General features: G+C 36.2%; 3 protein-coding genes across 3 annotated transcripts; 1 reads left to right on the forward strand and 2 right to left on the reverse strand.

Moving 5' to 3' along the window:
• Window positions 1-9,768: 9,768 nt before the first annotated feature.
• LOC132195357 (zinc finger protein 385B-like) lies at window positions 9,769-12,647 on the reverse strand. Its single transcript, XM_059617299.1, has 7 exons — window positions 12,501-12,647; window positions 11,996-12,303; window positions 11,434-11,634; window positions 11,276-11,381; window positions 10,719-10,941; window positions 10,413-10,666; window positions 9,769-10,235 (listed from the first exon to the last, which is right to left on the reverse strand). The coding sequence occupies exons 2-7, from the start codon at window positions 12,070-12,072 to the stop codon at window positions 10,059-10,061; spliced, it is 1,038 nt and encodes a 345-aa protein (XP_059473282.1). The 5' UTR covers window positions 12,073-12,303; window positions 12,501-12,647; the 3' UTR covers window positions 9,769-10,058.
• LOC132195358 (tRNA-splicing endonuclease subunit Sen34) lies at window positions 12,449-14,730 on the forward strand. The gene is made up of 6 exons (XM_059617300.1): window positions 12,449-12,628; window positions 13,255-13,493; window positions 13,546-13,686; window positions 13,741-13,858; window positions 13,911-14,072; window positions 14,122-14,730. Exons 1-6 carry the CDS (start codon window positions 12,577-12,579, stop codon window positions 14,322-14,324), a joined length of 915 nt encoding a protein of 304 aa, XP_059473283.1. The 5' UTR covers window positions 12,449-12,576; the 3' UTR covers window positions 14,325-14,730.
• Window positions 14,368-16,600, reverse strand: LOC132195356 (alpha-1,3/1,6-mannosyltransferase ALG2). The gene is made up of 4 exons (XM_059617298.1): window positions 16,462-16,600; window positions 15,527-15,902; window positions 14,845-15,320; window positions 14,368-14,781 (listed from the first exon to the last, which is right to left on the reverse strand). Exons 1-4 carry the CDS (start codon window positions 16,462-16,464, stop codon window positions 14,422-14,424), a joined length of 1,215 nt encoding a protein of 404 aa, XP_059473281.1. The 5' UTR covers window positions 16,465-16,600; the 3' UTR covers window positions 14,368-14,421.
• Window positions 16,601-17,142: the final 542 nt, after the last annotated feature.

Raw genomic sequence — 17,142 nt, forward strand, 5'->3', positions numbered from 1 at the left:
GCATTCCACAGGCCCCTCCGAGAAAGGGCCGCCTCCTCCGCCTCCTCCTCCTCTTCTCCGAGCGCTCCCCGACCGGCAGAACGAAAACCTGATCTTGGGCGATATTTTATTCATATGCACGCCGCAGGTTTGCCTCACTTACTATACACGTTCGTCTCTCTCTAAAAATATTATTTATATTATGTAGTTCAAAAATAAATGCTGTCGGTACACTTGCGAGAGATGAGATGAAAAAGAGCCTTTTTTAAATCGGTTTAAAATAGTGCCTTTTGAATCGTGTGCGAAAACGCTTAAGAAAATTTGGTTGTTGCAAGATGGAAAAAGAAATTATTTTCGGTAGAAGAAAATAAAATCATTTTCCTGGATAATGGGTTTGGAAAAATGTGAAAAAAATTTTACTATTGGTGGTGCAGTTTTTTCCAACAATTCCTCTCTTTTCTAATAATTGTTTCCAAAGAATGAAATGCAAAAATTTGGACAAATAAACAACAATTAATAATAATTGTGTTAATTGTTTATTAAATTATATAACAATGAAAAAAAGCCGGATTAAAAATAGTTTTAAAATCATTCCTTTGATTGTTTTCATAAATTTTGCAACGTCAGCCCTAGAGCAAACGTAACAATGGAACTGTTGATATATTTATGGAAATTCAGTCAAGTTGATGTCACGTTATGTTAAATTTTAATATTTGAGTTTAAATTAAGTGCAAAAAGAAAAGTATGAACTTTTTCCTCAATTTCGTTTACAATTCTTATTTTGTCATTGTTTATTATTTATTCGTTATTTATTTAATATTGTAAGTACTGTAAATTTTTATCAATTTCACTTTTTTAACTTTAGCAGGCAAAAGAATTGATTGTCATCATTGATAATTTCCGCTGAACACTCATATATCGCTGCGATAACCACAAAAGTGGGAAATTTGAACGCAAGGTTTGCTCTCCATATCATCAGCCGGCGAAGGTTTCAAAAAGAGGATAATTGATCGCTGATCTTTATACTCTTCTCGATTATTTTTCAATTAAATTTCATTCCAAACGGAAATCACGAGAGAGATTTCGCGGCGCCTTTTGTTTCGGGCGCTGCCGGCGGATTTGAGGTGCGCTTGAACTTTTTAAAGCAGACGTAAGAATGATGGATGGACGAGAGCGGATTTTCACAATGCGAAATTGAATTCGCGCTGAATTTGCACTAATTAAGTGTGACCAATGGCCGCTGGCTGTGTGCCCGCGCCGATCCCAGAATGCAAAAGGCATAAAAGTGGAGCTGCTCCACCCAAATTCAAATCGGAACTCACGACTCTGCGCAGAATATTTTATTTAGGGATTAAAATTCGACATATTAAAAGAAATTTAAATTAAAAAAGTAAAGTAAATTGAAAATTAAGAACTTTTTTGCGGTAATTTATAAAAGAATAAAAAAGCAACAAAATTTATATTAGTTGTAAAAATTGTTTTTATTAAAAAACAAATGGATTTCATGAGCAAGAAATGTACAAAAATCAGCAAGTTGAAAAACCACTTTTTAACAAAATGTTTCAATTTTTTTTTCAATTTGCTGATTTTTTTATTTATTTTTCTTGCTCGTGAAATAGGGTCGCAGATCATGACCGAAACCGGTGGAGCCGTCTTATTTTTCAATAAACAAAATTTTTTTAAATGAAAACAAAGCCTGAGTTTTTCACGTCCATTATAATCTCCTCGAGTGTCAATTTGTCCAAACAAAAATAATTTTATTTCTAACTGTGCTTAAGAAAAAAAATATTTATTAAAGGTAGCAGAAAATGTCATGTATCGTTTTGAGGTTTGTGGTAAAAGTAATTATAGCTGCTGATAATAATGAAGAGAACTTCTAACAGATTTGTGAGGTTTAAAATTTAATGCACTATTTTTTGATGTTCAAAAAATATATCCTGTAGATTTTTCAAAGCAAACCCACAATTTCTATATCTTAGAGAAATCTGCTCATAAACAAGCGATTTGCAAAAGGAAAAATGCTTTATAATTCACAAAACTCTCGTACGTCAGATTAAAATCTGGTGGCACGCATAAATATGCCGTGCTACACATTATCTCTCGGTCGCGACAAAAAATATTCGCATACATGAGCATATAAATAGTTTTTGCGTCTAGCTGGATTTGGCATTATATATGAAAAAAAGAATTATTACCGGCCAACTTAAACGGAGACGACGCGCGCAAGAGGTTTTTATCGCTATAGACTCTTTTCTGCCTCATCTTTTCTCCTCTCTCGTGAAGTACGTTTTGCTTTTCTTAATACGCAGAACGCTGATAATAGCAGGCAGGCCTTTTTATAAATACACCCGGCCAGAGGAGGCACTTTATATTCGGCCGCGCGATTGCAAAATATTATGGATGCGAGGTCGCTGTCTTCATTAGTTTTGCAAATCCCGCCGGAATTTACACTCAAGCAGAAAATCTTGCTCCGACGAAAATATTTCATTTTACTTTTATATATACACGTACGCAAAAGGTGGGATACATACAAATGAGGATCAGAGATGAATATTTATATAACGAGGTCTGCAGGGAATGTTTAGCAACTGCTCTCGGGCTAAAATTATTATTTTCAAAATCATAATCTTTAGGCAGAACTACGAAAAATAAGTTCACGAAAATGATAAACTGTGAATGCATGATTTTGTTTACTTGAAAGGTATTATTTCAAATTTATAAAAATATTATTTGAAATTTAGTTATTATTCATATTAAATAATAAATTCAACAATAAATGGGAATTAATAAAGGAAGGCATTTGAGAGAAAAACATTTCTATATTCTACAACTATCAGTTACAGCTTGATGAATGGTTTTATATGTTATTCAAAATTTTCATTTTAATATTATTAAAATAATTAACATTTCATAAACATCTTAAATTACAACTTAATAAATTAATAAGCTGTTGTAAATTATAAAATAAAATAATAACATTTGCAAATGGTAAAATGTTATATTATAAAATAAATTAAAAAAGGTAATATAATAGTCAAATATAAATTTTATAGTTTATTTTAATTAATATATGCGTTGCAAAAGTAATGTACATTCCCAATCCAAGAACCATCTCAGCAGATTTTCATGCGGGATCTGGTTTTAATTCCTTCTTATGCTGCATAAAAAATCGCAGGCAAAAATTTAAGAGTGCTTAAGTGTCCATAAATTTATGAAAACTGGCACCACGTATAATTAAACCTATAAATTTTTGGCAGCCAAGCAAAAAGACAGACGAATGGTAATGCAGGTTTGCAGGTGGCTTTCTTGAGGTTTGAGCTCCAATCAAAAAGCCTCCTTTAAGTCTTACTTTTATCATCAACCTTATAAAATCAAGATTAAAATTTGCTCTTGCGAAATTAAAAATACAATTAGTTGAAGATTCAAGCCTTATAAAAAATTACAACCTAAAATTATTTGCAACTCTCAATGAGGTACAAAAATCGACACAATTACATTTGATTAATTAAGGAAAAAATTTTACATCAATCGGTTAATTATTATTTAATATCAGTATTTAATTTTTTCTTAATAAATTAATTTTTAACAGTGCGGTTGTAAAAATTTAACAAACCAACCACGATAAAAATAAAAATAAACTGAATAGTGAACAATTTCGGCAATTGATAATTTTTCCCTTTTTCGGGTAAAAAATCGTGATCAAACCTTTTAAAAGTTTTTATTTTTTACTTTGCCGTCAGGAAATATGATTCATGGAACCAGACTTGGACTATCTAAAATAAGAGCACTCTCGGACCGAGAGAGTGTCTTTCGAGGTGCGTCTCAAATAATTTCGCGATAAAAAGCGTCAAGTCTGGCGGGCAGCGGGAGTTTTTGTCAGCGCCACGCCGGAAAGTGCCGCGTCACCTAATGGGCTATTTATCTACATATAAGACGATGATGGTGCTCAATAATTACTGCATTCTCATCATCATTGTGTGTTATTATTGCATCTGCTCGACGCGCGCGGTCTCCTTTCATCATCGTCGCTCTTCTTCGCGACTCACCGGTCTGGCGAGCAAGACCGACCTGCCCACCGCTCGGACACGCCGAAAAATGCAACCAATCTTTGCAGTCGAGACGAGTGAAAAAAAAATAATAATAATACCAGGCGCTCTTGATGTGCACTTTGCAAAAGCACTTTTCTGCATCTCAGCACTCTTGTGTGGCCAGAATGAAGCGTGTGCGGTCTTTTTTTAATTGTCTTGAACATTTAATCATCATTTTTAATTGATTGAATTCGTTTATTCTGAAAGAAAATTGTTTAAGTAATATCTACTTATTTCTTTTTGCATTAATTTTTATACAATAATTTGAAAAATTGAAAATCGCCACATATTTTGCAAATTAAGCATACATTTTGAGTCCTCAATTGATTATTTTGCAATTTACCAGGCATATTTGCTTTCCACAGCCGCAACATAATTGATTTCTCATTTAAACTATTGATTATATTGTTTCAACTATAAATAAAAATTATTTAAAAAAGTAAATCTTGGAAATTGATATATTTTTTTAGTGATATATTTCATTTTAAGCTATAAATTTATAATTCGCATATTTTAATTTAATTCTGTGTTATTAATTTCAAACACAAAAAAGATAAAATTACTACCTGAAAATACTTTTGAAATTAATTGAAACAAAAATTTCTGAATTAAAATATTTTTACCAATAAAAGAAATGAAAAAAATTGGTCCAGTTCCAATTTTTAACATATTTTTCCTAGAACTTTTAAATAAACATTAAGTTAACAACTGCTTGAATTTATTAAAGCATTGCAAATTATTATAGACGCAGAGTAACAAAAAGCTTCTGGCCAAATTGCGCGCAGAAGAAATGCTTCTTCTGGCCACTCGCACAATTTGATGTTTCATTCGCGCTAATTGCATGAAATATCAGAATGACTGTCCACAATTCTTGTAATTCGGCGGCGGCGGCAGACTCGGATAATTGCACGTTTTTGTTTTGCATACATTAAAAGCGGAGACTTCGCTCTGGAATGCCGCGGACGAGTTTGAAAATAAAAAAAACCGACGGGCCGGGCTTTAAAAAATATATTTCACATTCCCGACCCGGGGCTGCCTTTTGAATTTCCATCAGCGCGCACCTACGTGAATATAAAGGTATAAAAGACCCTGTATACGTACTACACGTGATACGCCGGGTAAGATATGAAAATTTTTATTTATTACCCGGGCCAGATAAGAACTGGCAGCGTCTCTGCTCTGCACACACCTAAATTTCGGCGCTCGTAATTTTTATTGCATGCTGATGAGTCTCCGAATTCCATTTATCAATTAAGGAGGAATTCATTTTGTCGCCAACGGGCATTTTTCGGTGGTGTCAAATGCGCTGAATTAATTGTTCCGGAGATGCCTGGGCGGCTCCGAAATTGAATCGTTGTTCTGCTCGTGGCCACCTTCGAAGTTTTATTATTTTAATGGCTATGTTGTTTTGTGATTGGAAATTAATTAGAGGCAGATCCCTGGTGATCACTCTGAATGTGTAATGAATGGGCCTGATTTTCTCTAGCCAAGGGTTTTAAGATAACAAAAATTACTTGAAAAAAAGGGCAAACATATTAGCATCATGCTGAAATCTTTTTGTAAACAATTATAATTCAAATTCAATTATTTAATTAATACGCTTTTAGTCACAAGAATAATTTGTATTAAAATTTATTAACCGGATTGAAAAGAAATCCAAAGTAACTCCAAACAACCTCTTCATATCATTTTTTGAAAGTAAAATCTGTATTTGCAAGGGAAACACTCCCCTATCACATAAATCTGCGATTGATGTGGACGTCACGATTTTTTCGCGTCTCACAGTTAAAATTCCTGGCCAAATATAAAGCAAAAAAAACCCCGGCGCTTTCCGACTCACTGTCCGTCAGTCAAGCAGTAAAAAAGAGCTCAGCCAGGGAAACGATATGAAAAGTCAAAATTTATGACGGCGCTCAGACAATGGGGTATTATAGGACCGCCGGTCGGTTTGAAATGAGTTTAGAATTTTGATCGGCTTTTGATTTTTGTTGTTTATTTGTCCAAATTGTTTCATCACATTGTTTACATACAAATTTGCAAAATAGATTTCAGCCGCCACTGAAAATGTATTGAATTTAGATGAACAAAATTAAGAATAATATTTCAGAACAAATGGTAGTTGATAAAAAAAAAATAAAACCAAAAATAATACATTGGAATCATTTTAAGATTGACTTGGTTTTATGAATTAAAAAATTAAACATAAATTTGTAACGAAATTGCTTGATTTATTTTATTATTTTTTCTTCTCAGTGGATACAAAAATATTTTAACTTACAAAAAATATTTATTGCACATCAGGTGTGCTAAAACGCCCGACACCAACAGAGACTCAGCCGCCGCGGTAAACCCAGATTTGATATAAACATATTTATTAGCCTGCATTAATTAATTTCTTTTTCATTCCAAAGCTTAATTTTAATTTTTGAAATAAAAAAAATAAAAGTGAAGATCACTGCGTTTAAGAAATTTAATTTACAAGCTTTTCAGTTATAACTTAAAAGACGTTAATAAGCCAATATTTATATAAATAAATAATTTAATATAAAATATTAAAAAAAAAATTGATAGATTATGTACAATAATAAAACTTAGAAAATGCTAAAATAAAATATATTTAAAAAAAACAAATTAAAATATTAGTTAAAGTTAACAATTATAAAAATTTAAATCATATGTAACTAAACAAAATAAACTATTAATATTTTTTTTTTATAGTTACGCTTTAAAAATATGTTAAAATAAAGATAAAAGCGGAATTACTTAAAACATTCAATATTTAATATTTGTTTGAAGAAGTTGACTTCCGAGGAGATGATCATGGAAATGAAGAGATCGGGCTTTTCCTCGTTTTTATTTAAACAAAAATGTGTTTTTTGAATAAAAACAATTTTTCTGCAACAAGGACAAGCCCGATCTCTTCATTTCCAGAATATTTAATAGCGGGCAATTACGGTGCAGTAATAACAGTTGAACAAAAATCCACAATTGAGGCTCGGCAGTCACACTAATAAAAAATATATAAAAAAAAAAAGCAAACGCTTGTCTTTTTCTTCTGAAGAGAAAAATTCCCATGATGAGGCAAAGCATCGCGTTTGATATATAATGAGCCGATCAAAATTCTAAACTCATTTCAAACCGACCGGCGGTCCTATAATACCCCATTGTCTGAGCGCCGTCATAAATTTTGACTTTTCATATCGTTTCCCTGGCTGAGCTCTTTTTTACTGCTTGACTGACGGACAGTGAGTCGGAAAGCGCCGGGGTTTTTTTTGCTTTATATTTGGCCAGGAATTTTAACTGTGAGACGCGAAAAAATCGTGACGTCCACATCAATCGCAGATTTATGTGATAGGGGAGTGTTTTTTTTCCGCGCAGATATTTGCGACCGCACACAAACAAAACAATTCCGTCTTGAAAATCGATTTGCTATTTCTTAATTGATTTATGGGCCGTTTACTGTAGAAAGCGCATTTCTGAAGTTCTGCGCATAGTTGCAAAATTATTCTTTTTATATTGAGGCATATTTTAATTTTTACTAAACTGGTTGACAAATGGTTCATGGAAATGCGAGTTTATTTGCATAATGAAGGGTCAATGAATGCCCGCGCAGTAATCTCACTTAAGTGCGGAATAAAAAGAGTCTCGGGATTCCAGTTTTTACGGGGACACTTGCTGTTCCTCGCTGCTGGAAGTCCGCCTGGGTGGTCTCAGGATAATTTGTTAGTACAAGAAGTGTAACCGGATTGATAATTAGTCCTCGCATAAATCATCGTTTTTGCAAGAAAAATTAATCACTGCGTTGGATCTGCGAAAGTTTTCTTATCTTTCTATTTTATCTCTACTTTAGAAAACATCAGACAAGTGAAATTCAACCAGTTTGATATTATTTGATATTAAAAATAATAAAGTACAGCAAAAATTAAAATAAATCATAAAAATGTTAGACAAAAACAGTCTTTGTGAAATCTAGGTATTTATTTTAAAAATACATTGAGGAATTAAAAAGTTAATAAAAAAAATTTAAGGACTTATAAAATTATCAATAATACTCGTTAAAAATTAATACTATAGGCTCTCCAGTCACAGATTTTAATTCCAAGACTTGGAAAATCTGGACCTATCATTAGCAGCAGTCGAATAAAAAATAATTTATTCGCTTGACGATCGAGCGTGAATATCAATAGAGGAGCCCTAATGAGAGCCTTGGACGGACAGAACGACCACTCGCTTTACTTATTTAATTTTAATCTCGGCTCTCACTCGCCGAGAGTATTTAATATTCCGAAGGAAAGAAAAAAATAACACGAGAGAAGAGTAAAAAAGGGATTGGCCTCCGACGGCATGATGACGGGGCTTGAGATTCTCATTCGGAATATTAATTCGGATTATAAACGCGGCGGATAAATTGCTATTGGAGACACAGCGCGCCTAACAAGCTCCGCTCGCTTATTTTTGTGAACATTTTTTTTACCGAAGTGCTCCTGCCGGAGAAAATTATGCAAATCGTCGTCTGCTGGCGCGCATGTGGGCACATCGGCTCTCATAATTCGGCCCGTACACATTTTAGGGAGGCGCCCTTTTCGGATTAATGAGAGCGGCAGCACCTCTCGCGCATTTGCAATTGAGATTCGCCGCCGCCAAACTCTCAACGTCGAGTATTTGCATAATTATCAGCCGCTGAAAGGGTTTTCATTTGCAAATCGAGGCCGTTTTTGTCGCGCAGGTAATTGCATAGGGGCTGCAGGTTACTTTTTAAATTAACAATTGATTGGGTAAGAATAAATTATACATTAAGCCAGAACTCAAAATTAAACAATTAATTAATAATATTTTAAGTGTGTTAAAATTTTAAAAATAATTAAATAATGTATAAAATTTGTTTTAATTTTTTCTTTTAAATATTAAAAAAATATATTAAAATTTTAAAGATTTATTTTAAAATTAATAAAATTACATTTCATTTTCAACAAAAAAATTAATTTATTAATATGAATTTAAAATTATTTCCAGGAAAACTATTTTTACAAAAAAAGTTTATTTAAATATGACTATCTGATTTGTAAAAATCTAGCTTCATTTACAATAATAATTTAAAAAAAACTTATTACGCTCATAAATGCATTTAATTTATTATTATTATTTTATAATGATTCAGAAGTATTGGTGAAAAGAAAAGGCATATTGCAAATAATCCTATTAGCAGTCTCAGTTTTTTGCTGGTACATTTAATTTGCAGCCGTGCCATTTCAAGTTTGGGGAGATTTAATTCGGCGCGTAGGCGCTGGCGAGAGGTGCAATTTAATTTGCATACGAATGTAAGTAAGTACCCACTGTTGTTACTTACTTTCAACAAGTGCTTAACATACACGCAACACACCCGGCCGCGTGGCGCGTCACCGCAGCTTCTGACTGCTTTTCTTATTCAACGAGAACGCAGGGCGTGTCGGGACGAATTTTCGATTCACTTTTTTTAGTGTCGCCCTTTTTCCCGTACACACCAGCGATTGCTCAAACAAAATCCATTGTTGATACAGAAGTCTGGTGAATTCGGGGCGCGGCATTTGTTTAAATAACGTGACAACTTAGACGAGTCCTTTGTAATGCAGAAAGAAAGTGTTTTATGATCTTATGAAGTTTCTTCTTCTATCAGGGCCAAAAGTGAGAAAAAATCTTAATTCTTTTGAAGGAATAATACAGAAATATAAATGATTTTGTATTCATTCTCCTGTTTGATGCTTTATTTTTCATTTCAAGTGACCTACATTATTAACTCTCTTCATTTAGCAACGGTGCTTTACAAGCCACTTAAAACAGAGTAAATTTGGCGTGATTTCTTTCAAATCGCTTTTAAAATACTATTGAACAGCCGATCTTCCGTGAGCGCGTGGCTTCTCCGCAGGAAACGCAAGGTACAAAAAATGCAACAAAAGTATAGTTTCAGATGATTCAAACGACAAGTCTTTTTTTCTATTTTTCCTCCCTGCCAATTCAGAGCATGTCGCCGCGCACAAAGCTAGAGCTCAACGGTGTCAAGTAAGCCAGCGGGTTGCTCTTTTTCTTCTTCTTGCGCTTGGAATTTTGTTTGAAGCGGTTCGAGCTGCTTCCGTAAGGGCTGTGCCGCAACCGACCAGTTGCTTTCTCTTTGTGTTTCCGAGACTCCTGATGCTGCACATGCAAACAATTTTTATCGTGAGCACTTTCAAAACATTTGCATAGCAATTACAAAAGTTGAATAATTTAAAATTTCTTTAAAAATCAATTCTGACCAATCAAAGATTTGTAATTTAATTTAAAAAAACATATTGGTTAATTTTTTTTTTAAATAATACAAAAAAACTGTACCTGTGAGAGTTGCTGCGCCGAGTTCAGATTCAATTCACATACGTCACAGAAATAATTTCTCAAGCTGGCTGGCGATTCCTCGCCAGGAACAACCGGTTCTCCAGGGTAGGGTAATTGGGGTGGAGGTGGCGGGGGTGGCATCAGGGCAGAATCTATCTGGCTAGACGTCATGAGAGGTTGGACTGGCGCCGGGACAGGCATTGGCAGGTTCTGGCTGTTGACCAACTTTGCCATTCTCTGTTTGTGTTTGTTGCCTGGAAAAGTAAATATTAATTTAATTTGTAATGAATTTATTTTTGTTTCTACCAGAAAGGTGGGTTTGCAGTTGTTGCGAAGAGTTGGCTTCGATTCCGCACGCGTCACATCTCAAGGTGGTGCTGCCCTTGGCGGTCAACTGACCGGACGCGGAGAGATCGTTGAGAATTTGCAGAGATTTGACCTTTTTGGCATGTTTGGCGCCCGTTAAATGCATGTCCAGTACACTCTGTCCCGAGAAGTCCATATTGCATGTGTCACATCGATAAAGCAGCTGCAAATTGTTTTACAATTTATTAGAAATGTGTGGTCAAGTCGATCCTTTGAAATTATAAAAAAAAAAATGCAAATGTAAACGTAGTTTTTGTCCCAATCCGGTCCTAATTATTTGTTTAATGAATCTATAAAAAACTGGACAAGTGAAAAATTGTTGAGAACAAGAGCCGGCCTTGACCAGCTTGTGAAGATTTGAGGATAGAAAGAAAAAATTCATTACAGGACAATTAAATTAGGATAATTTCTCACTTAAAATTGTTAAAATATAATTTTTCTTTCCAATACAAAACTTCAGCATTAATTAACAATACTGTCTCTGCTGATATGCTTGCCTGGTTTTTCTTGGTAGGAAGTTTGCCGAAAATGTTGTCCATCACTGCTTTTGTGACGGGATCAGACGAGTAGCCGAGGGTGGCGGTGGTGGTCACCTCGGTTGTTCTATAAAAATTTTGTCAGACCATTGAACTTTTTTAACAAATTATGATGTCACGTGTGTTGCTGGAACATGTGCGCCGTCGGGTACTGGATGTAGTTGTCTGTGGAGGTGTTGGCGCTGTACGGGTCATATGCATTCTGGGCAGGGGTTGCGGGGTAGTTCGGGGCGGGAACTGGCTGGGGTGGCTGCTGGAGTTGCTGTTGCTGGTAGTATTCCATGGGCGCAGCTGCAGAGGTGCAATCTGGTCTTTCGAACCTGAAAAAAATTAGAGAAATTATAAATTATAAAATTTATCTTAAGAGTCTTTTTTTGTATTAATAATTTTACTGTTTTTTTCTGGAAACTTAAACAAAAAATAATACACTTTTGTAACTCTGGGGATCCAATTTATCATAAATTATTAAATAAAGGTAATTAATGTACCTGGGAAGTACCAAATTACATACATAAATTAATTACCAAAATTAGATTTATTTCCATTTTTTAAGGCTAGTTATTTTTCTTTCTAAATAATCTTTAATTTTAATATAAATTATTTCAGAATTCAGACTAATGTTCTCCACAAACTTTGCTAAATTCCAACTGAAAATTTTGACTCTTTCTTTCTACCAAGTACCTGATTGCAATTGCACCTCTATTTGCCACTGCAGCTGCGTTGGCAGCCGTAAGTGGCAAAACTACACCTACGGGCATCAACCACACGCCGAGCAGCCTGGAAAAGTGTCGGCAGCCCCGTCTCAGTAGGTCGGTCTCCCCCCAAACCCCTTCTTGCCGAAAAGTTCAACACACTCAGGGTTGAACCCGCAAAGAGTGAAAGGAAAACCCAAAAGTCGGCAGAGATTGAGAGGCGACTGCGAAGGAATTCGGCAAGTTCTTCGGCATTACCTGTTGCGTTGTTGGCAGCGGATTCGGCGGCGACGATTTCTGAAATCAATCGGCAGGTGAGTCGGCAGGGTCGGCGAGAAGGTTTCGGCTTGTTTGTGCCAGGCACAAACAACAACAGCGCCATGCAATTTGAGATCGAAAATATATAAAAAGAAGAAGGATTGTGAAGGAAAAGGGGGCGTGGCCGCGGCTGGGCTCGGTCAATCCGCCGCATGCTTTTGTTGTTGTTTACCTACCTGCGGCGGCTCCGTAAACAAATTACCGACCGGCGTCCGACTTCAGTGCGATTCGGCCGCCGACCCGCGCGTCGACATGATCTCGCTGGTCGCCCTGGACGGCGAGGCACACGTCTGGAGTGCGGACGGTACACGAATATTGTGTTTTGTTGTGTTGTATTGATTTTTACGGCGCAAGAGACGACGAGGGACGTGCTCCGATTCCACCGCACGCTCGCGCCCTTATGGATTTTCCGCACCCCTTTCCTTTCTTTCCCTGGCGCCGCTGGTGCGCCCGAGGTCGCGCTCGGATTAATTTGATCCCCGTGCAGTGGCAGCCGATTTAATTAATCTGCTCCCTCCGGTTTTGTCATTAATTTTTATACATGCAAGCAAGATGAAAAGGAAAAGAAAATTATTATAAAACGAGAGCCTGCAGCACAAATCGGGCGAGAATGTGTCATTAAAACCGGGACATCGTTCACATTGTGCCGGGGATGCTTAGGATGACAAAGGGATTTAAATTATTCATGGCCTCCGAAAGAGAATCAAGCTTTTTTAATTTAACACTAAATTACATTTCGTGTTTTTTTCATTCCATTTCTGGATTTAATTTTTACATCACTGAAAACTAAATTTTTTACTTAATTATAATTTTGAATTTTATGCATCACATCAAAGAATAAATCGTAGAATTTTTTTTTTCATTTTGAATTTTACTTTATCTTCTTCTGTGTTATTTTTTAACGACAATTAATTAAATTTTAATTTACAGATTGGTTGACCCTCCGCAGAGATCACCGTATCTGTGGCCAACTGACTGGAATCCTGGCCGGCGTGTCTCACCAGACAAAGCACAACGGCCTTCCATTGGCACTTCTTCCAGAGGAAACGCGACTTTTGCTGCAGGAGAAAATTGCCAGACTCGTCGACTACGAGGCGCTAAGGCAAAAACCCTCAGGAGATCTGAAAGCCAAGTTCGAGGAGTACCAGAAGCATTGCTACCAAGAACAAGTGTGTCGTGATTTTATTCTCACAATGTAATTATTAAAATGAAATATTTCAGGTCAAATCCCATGAAGAGGAGCGGAAAAAGAAAGTCACGGAAATGGTCGACATCATTGTGGAGGGCAAAAGGAGAAAATTAATGGGGCTGTCGACAAAAAAAGCGAAACGACGAAAACTTGATAACTCAAGTTCTGCGGAGGTATGAATTTATTTTTTAATTTTTAAATTAGGTTCATATTATTTTAATTTAAAGGCAAGTTCCTCATATGCTGAGGAATTTGAGCTTCCGGACCGAGATTCCATCATCAAAGAGGAGCTGAGCAAAATTGTGCCGATCCCCGAAGACTCTGCCTTGGCCACAATCCCAACAGGTAGAAGCAGAAATTTATTACGAAACGTTGAGTTTGAAATAAAACGTTTCAGAGTGTCCTTGGCTGGACACAATGACACCAACTGAAATCCCGTATCCACTACCGAGCCGACGAATTGAATGGCTCAAGACGAAGACATTTGCCGATCTTTGGAAAAGAGGCTACTTCATTACCGCTGGCCAAAAATTCGGAGGCGACTTTCTAGTCTATCCTGGTAATAAATTTCAAATTTGTATAGAATTCAACTAATTTTTTATCAACAGGCGATCCTTTGAAATTCCACGCGCAGTACATTGTTACGTGTCGACTTCCCGAGGAGAGCATTCCTGCTTTAGAACTCATTGCCCTTTGCAGAGTTGGGACTTCTGTAAAAAAGGCTGTGATTCTCGCCACATTTGACACTGATGATGGCAACAGCGAGGAAGAAGAAACTGTCACTTACCAAACTCTCAACTGGGTGACCTGAATGAAAATAATTTCCGTTTATAAAAATTAATAACATTTAATTATTTAATTTAACGGAATGCTTTATTTTGATCACAAGTTGGCTATAAATTTTTAAGTTAATTTTCATTCAGTCCACTAATGCAAGCGTCCAGTTGATCTGCAAACGCTTCAAATGAAAAGTGCTTCTTCACCCTTTCTCGGCAATTGCGACTCAGGTTGTCAGCCTTTCCCCGAGCTATTTTAGCCATGGCTGAAGCAAAACTTTGCGCTTCTGGCGGACACAAGAATCCAGTCTGGCCGTCCAGCACTGTCTCTGTGGGGCCACCACTATTGACGGCCACAACTGGACGGCCCAGATACATGGCCTCGAGGGGAACAATACCAAAGTGCTCGTTTTCGGGGGTGTAGATCAGGGCTTTGCAGCTCCTCAGCAGCACCAATTTTGCTTCGTCTGAGGGAGAACGAAGCATTGTAACCTAGTTGAAGAAAAAACTAGTTAATATTGTTACATTAAGTAATTTTTTCCTTGTGGGGCTTACTTTTTCCTGAAGGTCATTTTCCTCCACCAGTTGCTGCAGTTCCTCAAAGTGCTGCAGATTTTCCTCGACCCGGACGTCGTAGCCTCCGGCCATGACCAAATGCACCTTGGCAAATGTGTCCTCGTCCAGGACCTTCCTCAAGTGGGCCAGAGCCAAAATGGCCAAACCTAGATTCTTCTTTCTCTCGTACCGGTTGATGGACAAGAAAACCACGGCGTCGTCAGGCAGGGTGACCCCGGTGACCTCCTCCAAAATCAAAGCGACCTCTGTGTCAAAGAATTTGGTGTTGAGCGACGGGTAGAGCACTTTTGGAGTGATGCCGGCCAAACGAGGAAAAGTGCGGGCGAAGACGTCCGAGGTGAACTTGCTGTTGACGAGCACCACGTCCGCCTGTCCAGTCGTTGTCTCCTCAAGCCAGTTCAGAGGGGCTCGGTACATTTGCTTCAGGTGGCCGCCTGGTTTGCTCAAAAGCTGGTCTAAGATAATATATAAGAAAAATTACTATTATGTGAAAATTTAAATACTTAAATTGTAAAGTATATTTTAAATTAATCAACATTTTGGTTCAAAAGTTTTCCAGTTTTTCAAAAATGGATAAATAAAAACCAAACTTAAAAATATTAAATCTCCTTAATTTTTTTTAGAAGTTAATTCTTGATTTGAACAAGAATCTTGCTCGCACCTGGGAAGTGGCAGTAAAAGAGGACTTTTGCCTTGCTGAAGGTCTTCAGAACCGGCACGCAGACGGACACCTGGTCGCAGAAAACGACATCAGGCTCAAGGTTGCTGAAGAAAACGAGGTAAAGGGCGGCAAAGATCATCCGCAGGTAGGCGCAAAGGGCGAAAAGGAAGCCGAAGACGCTCCTCGGCAGCCAATCGCCAGCCACTGTGACGTCCAGGGTGCCATCGCGCGTCTCGGAAAAGCAGTGACTCGGGTCGTGGTGCGAAGTGACAAAGTGCACCTGGTGACCCTTCAGCTTCAGGGCAAGACCGGCGTCCACAACCAGACGCTCAGCGCCACCGATTCCCAGGTCAGGGTGCAAAAATATAACCTTCACCTGAAATTTTAAGAACAATTAATTTTAATTAAAATAGTCCAATCCTTAACAAATAATTGTAAATCTTATTCACTAAACACTGAACAGTTAAAACTAAAAGCGTTTGCATGTTTTTATAAAAATATATGTATATTTTTATAATAAAATTATTTCGTACGAATACTCAAATTTCAATATGTCTGAAAACATTGAAAATATTTTATAGTATTTTTTACACATATTTTTAAACCGATCTAGTGAAGGGCCAGAATGGCGTTAAGTAATTACGTAGCTTTTTGCACATTGATCAATCAATGCACCTACCATGTTATTTATAATTAAATTAACTCAGATTACAATAGGTCTTTGCCGTATATATGCGATATTTAATAATGTATTAGGATATTTTTATTGAATTAATTAAATTTCAATAAAACGCCGAATTTAAAATAAATAATATAACACTATTTTTGTTAAAATTGATTTTTAATATAATTTTAAAATAATATATAAATAAATATAAATTTATTCTATTAAAAATTGTTTATTATTCAATTTATTTAAGACTTAAGTGGCTTACCATTATAATTGGAACCTAGAATTTGAATAGGAAATGAGATTATTGGACATTGGACAGTCCAAGTGTCCGCAAAAAGAAAAGTTACAACAACGCAAAGCAAACGTCAACAACCATCCATATGATCGTGTTCAGTGCCGGCGAATGGAATGATTTTCTGAGACCTCTGGCGGCTTTTTCAGAGTAATATAAGCTCACTCGATGGAAACGCGCGAATGCAGCGAGAATAGTAATAAAATTATTAATTTGAGGGCTTGTTCCAATTGATTGGAAGATTACAGCGATAAAATTGAAACAAATATCTTCATCATAAATAACAAAATACGTCCTTCAAAATAGAAATCCCAATTTAAATTTTAACTAGAAATTAAAAATGGGGTTTTGAGCAACTTTCAATGAAATTTTTCAGTGATCCGCGAATAAACATATCAGTCATATCACCAAATTTTAATTATATTTAAATATTAAATTCAAACGGTTCATGTATTCATGCATTCCTGATTATTGATCATAATAAACTGAAATAAAAACTAATAAAAATTTAACTCTGCTCACATTTAGGAAGTTTTTGTTATGCAGCAAACACTAATAATTAGGCGAGTGAAAGTGAAATCCCCGCCGCCGCCGCCTCGCTTGAAATAAAAGATTTTTCTCATGGACGAGCACAAAAGTCAGTCAGTTGTG

The sequence above is a fragment of the Neocloeon triangulifer genome, unplaced genomic scaffold (assembly GCF_031216515.1).
Source record: "Neocloeon triangulifer isolate White Clay Creek 2 clone unplaced genomic scaffold, ASM3121651v1 ptg000009l, whole genome shotgun sequence".
Classification (NCBI taxonomy): domain Eukaryota; kingdom Metazoa; phylum Arthropoda; class Insecta; order Ephemeroptera; family Baetidae; genus Neocloeon; species Neocloeon triangulifer.